The following is a 12,897-nucleotide window of genomic DNA, read 5'->3' as shown; positions in this document are numbered from 1 at the left end:
TAACTCAGGGATATAGAGTTGGAGGCTGGTTGTCACGTGAAGTGGAGTATTAGCCAGGACAAATGACCACAATGTTATTATGTTGTAAAATCCTGAGGTCAGAGAGAACGGAAAACCTACCTCTTTTTCTTCTTGTAGTTCTCCAGCTGCAGGACCTGGAAGTGTCTGAAACGCTGCTGCTCACACTGACCACACAGGTTGTCCAGGTACATCAGCCGGCTCTCCAGCTCCTCAAAGTCTGCCTCCAGGTGGGCTGTATGTGGCAGAGGGAACATATTACATTTAGTCATTTTAGTCATCCAGAGCGACTTACAGGAGCAGTTAGGGTTAAAGTGCCTTGCTCAAGAGCACATCAGCAGATTCAAACCAGCAACTTTTCAGTTACTGTCCCAAAGCTTTTTACTGCTAGGCTACCTGATGGAACTATTGTCATGACAACTTCATTGTGCTGTGAAGCTGTATCTCATTGTTGTGTCTGTCCAACTGCTGCTGGGAGACTGTTGCCAGACTCTGTCCAACTGCTGCTGGGAGACTGTTGCCAGACTCTGTCCAACTGCTGCTGGGAGACTGTTGCCAGACTCTGTCCAACTGCTGCTGGGAGACTGTTGCCAGACTCTGTCCAACTGCTGCTGGGAGACTGTTGCCAGACTCTGTCCAACTGCTGCTGGGAGACTGTTGTGTCTGTCCAACTGCTGCTGGGAGACTGTTGCCAGACTCTGTCCAACTTCTGCTGGGAGAATGTTGCCAGACTCTGTCCAACTGCTGCTGGGAGACTGTTGTGTCTGTCCAACTGCTGCTGGGAGACTGTTGCCAGACTCTGTCCAACTGCTGCTGGGAGACTGTTGCCAGACTCTGTCCAACTGCTGCTGGGAGACTGTTGCCAGACTCTGTCCAACTGCTGCTGGGAGACTGTTGCCAGACTCTGTCCATCTGCTGCTGGGAGACTGTTGCCAGACTCTGTCCATCTGCTGCTGGGAGACTGTTGCCAGACTCTGTCCATCTGCTGCTGGGAGACTGTTGCCAGACTCTGTATAACATTTTCATGTGAATAATTCCAATAAAACACAAAGGAACTATTATTCACTACACTACTGAAACACAAGTGAACACTGACATATGGTGGTCATATAGGGAAACTGTTTGTACTTGGAACACTATTTATTAATAAAAAAAAATATTTAACTAGGCAAGTCAGTTAAGAACAAATTATTATTTACAATGACAGCTTACCCCGGCCAAACCCTCACCTAACCTGAGACCGCTGCGCCACTCGGGAGCCCAACCACTATCACTGTCCAAAGGCAAAGACAACATAAAAGGAAATGTGCCATTTTTGAGGCAATATCTGGAACTCTATACAGGGCAGGAACAAATCTTACAAATGTAAATGTTCTAAATAAAGTTAAATCCACTGAATTATATTCAACTTCTTTCACCTTCCTAGAACACATCTCTCAGTCTGTTCACACTGGAATTCCCCATGTGCTCGCTAGAATTCACATCACGTGCAACTCATTGGCTGAGACAGGAGACACCCATTCTAGAATGATGGAATGAAAGTCCTCAGAGTTCTAAACAGTCCAACTACTATCTAACATGGATTACAGCACAACCAGCACTGAACAGTGAGTTAAAATAAACTACAAATCTAAGGGTTGTTTGCTCTAATGTCCACATTTTGGGCTTGGCAGTTTTGGGCTCAGGCTTGAAGACATCTGGCGAATCAACAGGAAATCAATGGCATTAGGAGAACACACCCTATGGCCAGTGACAAATCACAGGGTACACTACAACAGAGACAGATTATTATCCTGATGAGATCTCCGTCACTACTGACTTTTCAGGGAGGGGAGGAGTCTCCGTCACTACTGACTTTTCAGGGTAGGGGAGGAGTCTCCGTCACTACTGACTATTCAGGGCAGGGCAGGGGAGGAGGGTTCCAATTCCATGAACAATGTACAAAACTAGAAACTATTTAGAGAAGACCGATACATACTGGTAAAGGCCACTGCATGGAATAATACAGAAAGTATCGAAGACTACTCCGTGCTATATGGTATATGATGAGGAAGTAGGTCAAGCTACCTACAGAGGTGGCTTGGGAATCTGATTCTGAAGTCAGATTTGATGTCAGATCCGTCCCCTTAGACTATAAACGTGTTGTGTTTCAAACTAGCCATGTGTAAAAAGGCTTCATCTTTTCCCGTTGTCTCTGTTGTTGTCTACCAACCCCCCCTTCACCATGTTGGCACCAGTAGCTGTTATTACCCCACTGCCAGCTGAAGCACCACAGGTAACAGGCAGGCCGTGGCAGCTGGTGCCCTACAATACCACCGCTCTCTCAAGGTGAACACAGCTCAGCCCGTCATAAACACCTCTGACATCAACCTACTCTACAACAATGGTAACAAAAGGTCCCCCCAAAATTAATTTTTAATGAAGAGTGGCATTGACATTCAGTAATTGTGACATTTCTCTCCACTATAATAGGATCCACTGTTGACTGGTCCTAAAGGTTTCCTGGTGCAGTCTATGATACTTAGGCTACGTCCTGAATTTCCACCCTCTTCCTCCCAAGTGTGCACTTGGTGTAAGCATTGTCTGGAGAGTTTCCACCATTGTAAAATCCATGCGAGAAAGAGTGTGCAAGTACACACTTGAGCAGAAGAGTGAAGACTCTAAACTCAGACATAGTGACTCACCGATGCGGTTGGTGCACGTCTCCAGGTCTGTGAGGAAGCCTGGGATCTGCTGTAGTTGTTCCTGTAGTTCCACCACTGCTGCTCTTCTCTTCTCCCAGTGTGCAGACAGCATCACCACCTCTCCATCCACTGTCTGAGACATACAGAGACATACAGAAAGAGAAGACAAGACGAGAGAGAGAGACAGACGAGAGAGAGAAAGAGAGAGAAGATGAGAGAGAGAAGACGAGAGAGACCGACGAGAGAGAAAGAGAGAGAAGACGAGAGAGAGAGAAGACAGACGAGCGAGAGAAAGAGAGAAGACAGACGAGAGAGAAGACAGACGAGAGAGAGAGAGAGAAGACAGACGAGAGAGAGAGAAGACAGACGAGAGAGAGAGAGAGAAGACAGACGAGAGAGAGAGAGAGAAGACAGACGAGAGAGAGAAGACAGACGAGAGAGAGAGAGAGAAGACAGACGAGAGAGAGAGAGAGAAGACAGACGAGAGAGAGAGAGAGAGAAGACAGACGAGAGAGAGAGAGAGAGAAGACAGACGAGAGAGAGAGAGAGAGAAGACAGACGAGAGAGAGAGAGAGAAGACAGACGAGGGAGAGAGAAGACAGACGAGAGAGAGAAGACAGACGAGAGAGAAGACAAGACGAGAGAAGACAGACGAGAGAGAGAAGACAGATGAGAGAGAGAGAGATGAGAGAGAGAGAAGACAGACGAGAGAGAGAAGACAGACGAGAGAGAGAAGACAGACGAGAGAGAGAAGACAGACGAGAGAGAGAAGACAGACGAGAGAGAGAGAGAAGACAGATGAGAGAGAGAGAGAAGACAGATGAGAGAGAGAGAGAGATGAGAGAGAGAGAAGACAAACGAGAGAGAGAAGACAGACGAGAGAGAGAAGGTGAGATGTTCCTATGTATTATTATTGTTGTCTAATTAATACATTGAGCTACAGTTCATACAAACCTCTCCAGCTTTCGCACAGTCTTTAGCTTTTCTGTGGAGAGTCACCCAGGTGTCTTCGTACCTTTGAAAGACAAGAAACTAATGAAACAAACGAGGCCTTGTGTTTTATTAGTGTTTCAATGTCTGCATCACAAATGGCACACTATTCCCTATATTGTGCAATAATTTAGACCCTGTGGGACCTGGTCCAAAGAGACCTGTGGGACCTGGTCCAAAGAGACCTGTGGGGCCTGGTCCAAAGAGACCTGTGGGGCCTGGTCCAAAGAGACCTGTGGGGCCTGGTCCAAAGAGACCTGTGGGGCCTGGTCCAAAGAGACCTGTGGGGCCTGATCCAAAGAGACCTGTGGGGCCTGGTCCAAAGAGACCTGTGGGGCCTGGTCCAAAGAGACCCGTGGGGCCTGGTCCAAAGAGACCTGTGGGGCCTGGTCCAAAGAGACCTGTGGGGCCTGGTCCAAAGAGACCTGTGGGGCCTGGTCCAAAGAGACCTGTGGAGCCTGATCCAAAGAGACCTGTGGGGCCTGGTCCAAAGTTATATCCAATGAGAGCAACACCTACCGACTGAGCAGTTCTACTCCAGCAGAAAACTGTGTCAGATGTTCATGTCTGTTGAGAGACAGGAAATGAGTCATTAAGGGAAATAGACAATGAAGAGGATATAAGAGAATGAAAGTAGATGTAAATGGATGACTTGACTGGTACTCCTGGGCCGTATTCATAAAGCACCTAAGATCAGGTCCTCTCTGTCCATATAGTCTATATTCATTATGATCTTAAAGGCCAACCTGATATTACATCATCACTCAGTTAAGTTAATAAATCAACTTTTTTTAATTTTATGACTCCAACTCTGAGCCACTATGGATACAGGACTGCCTTACCTGTGTTTCTGCTTTACTTTGGCCTCCTTTGATTTGTCACTCAGAGTCTTCATCCTAAAGGGAAATGATAAAGATGTGAGCAGGTAAATCAACATGTATATGTGGGACAGCCGTCACAGCAATGTCAATATTCATTGGATGACAGTAGACACTTTGTCTGTTTCCTAAATGGCACCCTATTCTCTATATAGTGAACTAATTTATACCAGAACCCAAAGTAGTGCAATATATAGGGAGCCATAAATATTTGCTGAGACTTGTTCTGCTTCACTCTTCCGGCATCAGGTTCCAGTCCAGAATGTCTCTCTCACTTCCATCACATGATGGTCAGCTGAATGTAATCAACTTAGCTAGCTGTAGTTAGCTAACTGTATCAATAAGCTGTGGCAGCATCTAAATTCATGGTTTTCATTTACTGCCAGCCTGGGTGTGTTTTGTGTTTAGTATTAGTTAGTTACGCAAAACTTGTTCGGTGGTTTCGTCCCACACAGTTACATCCAGCTAGATAGATAGCCTTTCAGCCATGCTGGCAAAGAGGGAGAAACTAGCGAGCTAATTAACGTAGATGGTTTTTTAAATTGCTAATACAGAAATGTCAGAACAGGCAGGGTCACAATACATAGGGCCATGAATGAGGCATTAGCTATAAAAGTAGCTTTAATACAAACCCCGTTGTGAAATCTTGCTGCACCGTCTGCAACCTTTCTTTGAAATTCTCAAACATCTTCCTGGTTTCTTCCAAACTGCAAATCCGTTTTTTTTCTTCTCTTCGCATTAACTGTATTAGCTAGCTTCTTTGTGAATATTCCTCAAGTGCCATGTTAAGCTACGGGTCAATGTTCAGATTGTATACTTCTATAAGTAGCTAAAGTCTGATAGATGGTTGTTGTTTGGTCTTTGCTCAGCTGTTTTCCAGACGCAGTCAAGTGTCAACATGCAGTGGGGTTGTTGAGTAGAATCAGGGTTGCGCAGCTATTCGCAGCCGACATTCTTTCACATAGAACACAGGAAGCCATTCATTAGGTACATCAAAATGTTAAAATAACACATTTCTGAATATTTTGAGGGTAAAATGATTGTGAGTTTACATGAATATTTGTGTGTGTAGCATAGCTTCTAAAAGCGGTTTTATATGAATGAACAGGTAACATGGTTAGAATGAACAACCCGGTAGGTGGCGACAAAAACCTTGTTTACGTCTGTGTGTTTACACTGATTGGTTGTTGAGAAGTTCGTTGAATGAAGGGGGCGGTGTTTTACTCTCCGAGCCATATAAAATCCCACGGTTGTATTTTTGGACACGGCCTGATCAGTCCATGGACTGTAAAGTTTGAATGTTTGGTTTTCCTGTAAAGTGTAAGTGTATCGATAGATTAAACTACTATAGGACAACTATTGCAAACATACAGACAAATAAAAATGCTTTGCCATATCACGCGACCGGACTCGATGGTGATGGAGGTGGATGTTGATTCGAAGGCTAATGGAGAGGACTGTTTACACAAGGTACCATTCAAGTCTATTTTATTCCATGTTGTTAGTATCTGTGTGTTGGGGTTGCAAATTAATGCAGTTTTAATCATTTTGGTTTCTGTAAATATTTTGAGAATTTGAATAAAAGTTAACGTGTACGTACACTTGTAACAATGTATCAACAGCGTAGTACATGTAACGTTGTATTTAACTACCAGTCTTTATGAGGCATTGACTTCTTTAGTGAAGTGGGTTGTTCTATTGTTTTGACTCACAGGTCTGTCGGAAACTGGGAATAATAGAGGTGGATTACTTTGGGCTTCAGTTCTGTGGAAGCAAAGGGGAGAGTTTGTGGTTGAATCTCAGGAACAGGATCTCCCAACAGATGGATAACCTGTCTCCCTGCAGACTGAAGCTCAGAGTCAAGTTCTTTGTGGAACCCCATCTGACCCTGCAAGAACAGACAAGGTATGTTTATTTTAGGGGACCTATTTGCAGTAAGGCACTCTGCCTATTGTAGCTAATGGTACTGCAAACATTAGATAGTAGTATATTTTTTAAATGCAATAAGATTAACAAATGTAGTGACAGAACAGAATGGATCAGATAAAATTGAGTTAAACCCCACCCTATCAAACATTAAAACCCTGCTAATTCAGTTAACTTGTAGTTTTTCAGCCCATTTAGGATCAATAAATAATATGACCTAATGGCTTCTCTCCCCATCAAGGGGAAGTTTGACCTCCCGTATGCAAACAGTGTCTGGTGACGCGTCTGCAGCGAGTTAGTTACCGTGCATTTCACTGTGTGTCCAGCAGGTTCTATCCCAAACCGACATGTCAATGTGCTCTATAGGCGTTGTACCAGTGTCTGGTGACGCGTCTGCAGCGAGTTAGTTACCGTGCATTTCACTGTGTGTCCAGCAGGTTCTATCCCAAACCGACATGTCAATGTGCTCTATAGGCGTTGTACCAGTGTCTGGTGACGCGTCTGCAGCGAGTTAGTTACATGCATTTCACTGTGTGTCCAGCAGGTTCTATCCCAAACCGACATGTCAATGTGCTCTATAGGCGTTGTAACAGTGTATAACGTGACTCGGGGTGCATCCCAGAGGGCACCCTATTCTCTTTATAGTGCACTGCGTTCCTCTGGGTGCACTAGGGTTGTGTCCCAATTTCTCTACCCTTATCCCAAAATGTGCACTTTGCACACTCCACCTTGCTGAGTGCTTATTGCTTTTTGAGGCTTGCTTAAAAAATAAATCACGGTTTCGATGATTTGGGATGAGTGCTGTAACAACACAGAATAAAACAATGAATTAGTCCCATGATGGTAGTGATGTCCATTACTGCTGATCCCTTATTAACCATCATTTATTCACAGTACTTTACTTTAATAACATATTTCAGTTGTTGTGTATTTTACATTTTTTTTATTTGATGACTTTATTATTTCATTCCAAGTCATCTCATCTCTATAGAGCTCCTCCCTATGCTTTCTGACAAAATTCATATTTTAGTAGTTCTTCAAAGTAAGTAAGGCATACTTTTATGACTGCTGAATGCCAACTATTAATTACTTAGATCATGTATTTTCAGTTAGAGATACCTGACGAAGCAACAGCTGCTCGCTACATCCCATCAAGACAACGCATTCTTTTGCCTCTTTTGAAGCAGGTGTGAAAAGAAAAAAAAACGCACATACCAGACAAGTAGTTGCTCAATGGATTATAGTCATTGTAGTTCATTACCACGTTTTGATGCACTAAACTATGTAGAATATCGGCCTGTTGGAAACTACAACTCCCTACCACATCGCACAGTTCAGTCTGGATCTGATTTATCTCTAGAGAAACTGTGGAATGTGAGTATTGAGCTCACAAAAATAAAAAATGGAATTCAAATAAACTACAGTACTATACCAGCCAGCCAGGGTACCTACAGTACTATACCAGCCAGGGTACCTACAGTACTATACCAGCCAGGGTACCTACAGTACTATACCAGCCAGCCAGGGTACCTACAGTACTATACCAGCCAGCCAGGGTACCTACAGTACTATACCAGCCAGCCAGGGTACCTACAGTACTATACCAGGGTACCTACAGTACTATACCAGCCAGCCAGGGTACCTACAGTACTATACCAGCCAGCCAGGGTACCTACAGTACTATACCAGGGTACCTACAGTACTATACCAGCCAGCCAGGGTACCTACAGTACTATACCAGCCAGCCAGGGTACCTACAGTACTATACCAGCCAGCCAGGGTACCTACAGTACTATACCAGTCAGCCAGGATACCTACAGTACTATACCAGCCAGGGTACCTACAGTACTATACCAGCCAGGGTACCTACAGTAGTATACCAGCCAGGGTACCTACAGTACTATACCAGTCACCCAGGGTACCTACAGTACTATACCAAGCCAGCCAGGGTACCTACAGTACTATACCAGCCAGGGTACCTACAGCACTATAACAGCCAGGGTACCTACAGTACTATACCAGTCACCCAGGGTACCTACAGTACTATAACAGCCAGGGTACCTACAGTACTATACCAGCCAGGGTACCTACAGTACTATACCAGCCAGGATACCTACAGTACTATACCAGCCAGGGTACCTACAGTACTATACCAGTCAGCCAGGGTACCTACAGTACTATACCAGCCAGGGTACCTACAGTACTATACCAGTCAGCCAGGGTACCTACAGCACTATAACAGCCATAACAGGCTGGCAGAGTACCTACAGTACTCTGCCAGCCAGGGTACCTACAGTACTATGCCAGGGTACCTACAGTACTATGCCAGGGTACCTACAGTACTATGCCAGGGTACCTACAGTACTATGCCAGGGTACCTACAGTACTATGCCAGGGTACCTACAGTACTATACCTGCCAGCCAGGGTACCTACAGCACTATACCAGGGTACCTACAGTACTATGCCAGGGTACCTACAGTACTATGCCAGGGTACCTACAGTACTATGCCAGGGTACCTACAGTACTATACCAGGGTACCTACAGTACTATGCCAGGATACCTACAGTACTATACCAGGGTACCTACAGTACTATACCAGCCAGGGTATCTACAGTACTCTACCAGCCAGCCAGGGTACCTACAGTACTATGCCAGCCAGCCAGGGTACCTACAGTACTATGCCAGGGTACCTACAGTACTATACCAGCCAGGATACCTACAGTACTATGCCAGGGTACCTACAGTACTATACCAGCCAGGATACCTACAGTACTATGCCAGCCAGGGTACCTACAGTATTCTACCAGCCAGCCAGGGTACCTACAGTACTATGCCAGCCAGCCAGGGTACCTACAGTACTATGCCAGGGTACCTACAGTACTATACCAGCCAGGATACCTACAGTACTATGCCAGGGTACCTACAGTACTATACCAGCCAGGATACCTACAGTACTATGCCAGCCAGGGTACCTACAGTACTATGCCAGCCAGCCAGGGTACCTACAGTACTATACCAGCCAGGATACCTACAGTACTATGCCAGCCAGCCAGGGTACCTACAGTACTCTACCAGCCAGCCAGGGTACCTACAGTACTATGCCAGCCAGGATACCTACAGCACTATGCCAGCCAGCCAGGATACCTACAGTACTCTACCAGCCAGCCAGGATACCTACAGTACTCTACCAGCCAGCCAGGATACCTACAGCACTATGCCAGCCAGGATACCTACAGCACTATGCCAGCCAGCCAGGGTACCTACAGTACTATGCCAGCCAGCCAGGGTACCTACAGTACTATGCCTGCCAGCCAGGGTACCTACAGTACTATGCCAGGGTACCTACAGTACTATGCCAGGGTACCTACAGTACTATACCAGGGTACCTACAGTACTATGCCATGGTACCGACAGTACTATACCATGGTACCGACAGTACTATGCCAGGGTACCTACAGTACTATGCCAGGGTACCTACAGTACTATGCCAGGGTACCTACAGTACTATACCAGGGTACCTACAGTACTATACCAGGGTACCTACAGTACTATACCAGGGTACCTACAGTACTATACCAGGGTACCTACAGTACTATGCCAGGGTACCAACAGTACTATGCCTGCCAGCCAGGGTACCTACAGTACTATGCCAGCCAGCCAGGGTACCTACAGTACTATGCCAGGGTACCTACAGTACTATACCAGGGTACCTACAGTACTATACCAGGTTTTCCTACAGTACTATACCAGGGTACCTACAGTACTATGCCAGCCAGCCAGGGTAATACAAGAGCCTAGTGTATTTTCTTCAATGACAAAATTGTTTCCCCCCAGAAAGTAGCCTACTACTAGGGCATAGCTTCAAATGACATGTCAATGTCAACCTGGACATGTCAAACCAGTTTGCTTTGCCCTGGGTAACCCTGACACCGTGTATCGACTGACAAGACAGAGGGCACTGTGTGCTATGAAGGGGAGTGGCCTGACTACCATCCACATCGCTCTGGCCAAACACCACGTCACTATAGTTTCTTCTAATGTGTAGAGCGATCGATAGAGCAGCAGAGTTCCATTCAGGATGTATGTGACCGTTATTCAGAATGAGTCCTCAGGCTAGTTCAGGAACCTACTGTATGTGACTGTTATTCAGGATGAGTCCTCAGGCTAGTTCAGGAACCTACTGTATGTGACCGTTATTCAGGATGAGTCCTCAGGCTAGTTCAGGAACCTACTGTATGTGACCGTTATTCAGGATGAGTCCTCAGGATAGTTCAGGAACCTACTGTATGTGACTTTTATTCAGGATGAGTCCTCAGGCTAGTTCAGGAGCCTACTGTATGTGACCGTTATTCAGGATGAGTCCTCAGGCTAGTTCAGGAACCTACTGTATGTGACCGTTATTCAGGATGAGTCCTCAGGCTAGTTCAGGAACCTACTGTATGTGACCGTTATTCAGGATGAGTCCTCAGGCTAGTTCAGGAACCTACTGTATGTGACCGTTATTCAGGATGAGTCCTCAGGCTAGTTCAGGAACCTACTGTATGTGACAGTTATTCAGGATGAGTCCTCAGGCTAGTTCAGGAACCTACTGTATGTGACCGTTATTCAGGATGAGTCCTCAGGATAGTTCAGGTACCTACTGTATGTGACTTTTATTCAGGATGAGTCCTCAGGCTAGTTCAGGAACCTACTGTATGTGTCCGTTATTCAGGATGAGTCCTCAGGCTAGTTCAGGAGCCTACTGTATGTGACCGTTATTCAGGATGAGTCCTCAGGCTAGTTCAGGAACCTACTGTATGTGACTGTTATTCAGGATGAGTCCTCAGGCTAGTTCAGGAACCTACTGTATGTGACTGTTATTCAGGATGAGTCCTCAGGCTAGTTCAGGAACCTATGTATGTGACCGTTATTCAGGATGAGTCCTCAGGCTAGTTCAGGAACCTACTGTATGTGACCGTTATTCAGGATGAGTCCTCAGGATAGATCAGGAACCTACTGTATGTGACTTTTATTCAGGATGAGTCCTCAGGCTAGTTCAGGAACCTACTGTATGTGACTGTTATTCAGGATGAGTCCTCAGGCTAGTTCAGGAGCCTACTGTATGTGACCGTTATTCAGAATGAGTCCTCAGGCTAGTTCAGGAACCTACTGTATGTGACCGTTATTCAGGATGAGTCCTCAGGCTAGTTCAGGAACCTACTGTATGTGACCGTTATTCAGGATGAGTCCTCAGGCTAGTTCAGGAACCTACTGTATGTGACTGTTATTCAGGATGAGTCCTCAGGCTAGTTCAGGAACCTACTGTATGTGACCGTTATTCAGGATGAGTCCTCAGGCTAGTTCAGGAACCTACTGTATGTGACCGTTATTCAGGATGAGTCCTCAGGCTAGTTCAGGAACCTACTGTATGTGACCGTTATTCAGGATGAGTCCTCAGGATAGTTCAGGAACCTACTGTATGTGACTTTTATTCAGGATGAGTCCTCAGGATAGTTCAGGAACCTACTGTATGTGACTTTTATTCAGGATGAGTCCTCAGGCTAGTTCAGGAACCTACTGTATGTGACCGTTATTCAGGATGAGTCCTCAGGATAGTTCAGGAACCTACTGTATGTGACTGTTATTCAGGATGAGTCCTCAGTAGGGTTGCATATTTTGGGGAATATTCAGAGGTGGAAACTTTCCGTGGGAATTAATGGTAATATATGGGAATTCACGGAAATATATACTAATTAATATGAATACCATTTATATTTAGATGTGGTTTTTTGCATTGGATATATTTACCATATCATATGGAGACAGAAACATAAACCTTTTACCTTATTGGGGCGGCAGCGTAGCCTAGTGGTTAGAGCGTTGGACTTGTAACCGGAAGGTTGCGAGTTCAAACCCCCGAGCTGACAAGGTACAAATCTGTCATTCTGCCCCTGAACAGGCAGTTAACCCATTGTTCCCAGGCCGTCATTGAAAATAAGAATATGTTCTTAACTGACTTGCCTGGTTAAATAAAGGTAGAATAAAAATAAAAATAATAATTACACATAATTGCAAATGATTAAATCCTTCTAATAGAAAAAACATCTAAATAATTTAGTTACGAATTTAACTTGAATTAAATGAGTTGACTCTTCACATGGATGATTTCACTGAACAACAAAGTAAAGGGGATATTAAATTATCCATCGCATCTCCCAAAACCGTTTTCAACATGCATCTGTAAAATGATAGTTTAGAAAATAATCTTTGGTTGTCTTCCTCTCAGGCTTTCATGTCTTCTCCCTGGACCTCCTCAATGTCCACCTCTTGAACATCAGACTCTGAGGCCTCAGCTTCACTGTCACTTTCCAACCCTGTTGAGGATGGCTAGTTGTCAGGCTCAAAAAGCCTCAAATTTGC

The 12,897-nt window shown here is 45.1% G+C and overlaps 2 protein-coding genes across 2 annotated transcripts in view; one reads left to right on the top strand and one right to left on the bottom strand.

Moving 5' to 3' along the window:
- Positions 1-5,499, bottom strand: part of LOC109878848 (dysbindin-A-like) — a 36,037-nt gene extending 30,538 nt beyond the window's left edge. Inside the window, exons 1-6 of the mRNA XM_031820867.1 lie at positions 5,203-5,499; positions 4,535-4,588; positions 4,212-4,259; positions 3,657-3,717; positions 2,703-2,835; positions 121-253 (exon numbers count right to left, since the gene is read on the bottom strand). Coding sequence (XP_031676727.1) covers positions 121-253; positions 2,703-2,835; positions 3,657-3,717; positions 4,212-4,259; positions 4,535-4,588; positions 5,203-5,309 — 536 coding nt within the window. The 5' untranslated portion in view covers positions 5,310-5,499. The remainder of the gene's footprint in view (positions 1-120; positions 254-2,702; positions 2,836-3,656; positions 3,718-4,211; positions 4,260-4,534; positions 4,589-5,202) is intronic.
- Positions 5,500-5,590: 91 nt separating this feature from the next.
- LOC109887225 (E3 ubiquitin-protein ligase MYLIP-A) overlaps positions 5,591-12,897 on the top strand; it is a 31,878-nt gene continuing 24,571 nt past the window's right edge. Inside the window, exons 1-2 of the mRNA XM_031820866.1 lie at positions 5,591-6,040; positions 6,285-6,475. Of these exons, the coding sequence (XP_031676726.1) occupies positions 5,954-6,040; positions 6,285-6,475 (278 nt within the window). The 5' untranslated portion in view covers positions 5,591-5,953. The remainder of the gene's footprint in view (positions 6,041-6,284; positions 6,476-12,897) is intronic.

Source organism: Oncorhynchus kisutch, unplaced genomic scaffold, assembly GCF_002021735.2.
Source record: "Oncorhynchus kisutch isolate 150728-3 unplaced genomic scaffold, Okis_V2 scaffold3711, whole genome shotgun sequence".
Lineage (NCBI taxonomy): Eukaryota > Metazoa > Chordata > Actinopteri > Salmoniformes > Salmonidae > Oncorhynchus > Oncorhynchus kisutch.
Note: the sequence above shows the minus strand (reverse complement) of the source record. Positions and strands in the feature narration are given on the sequence as shown.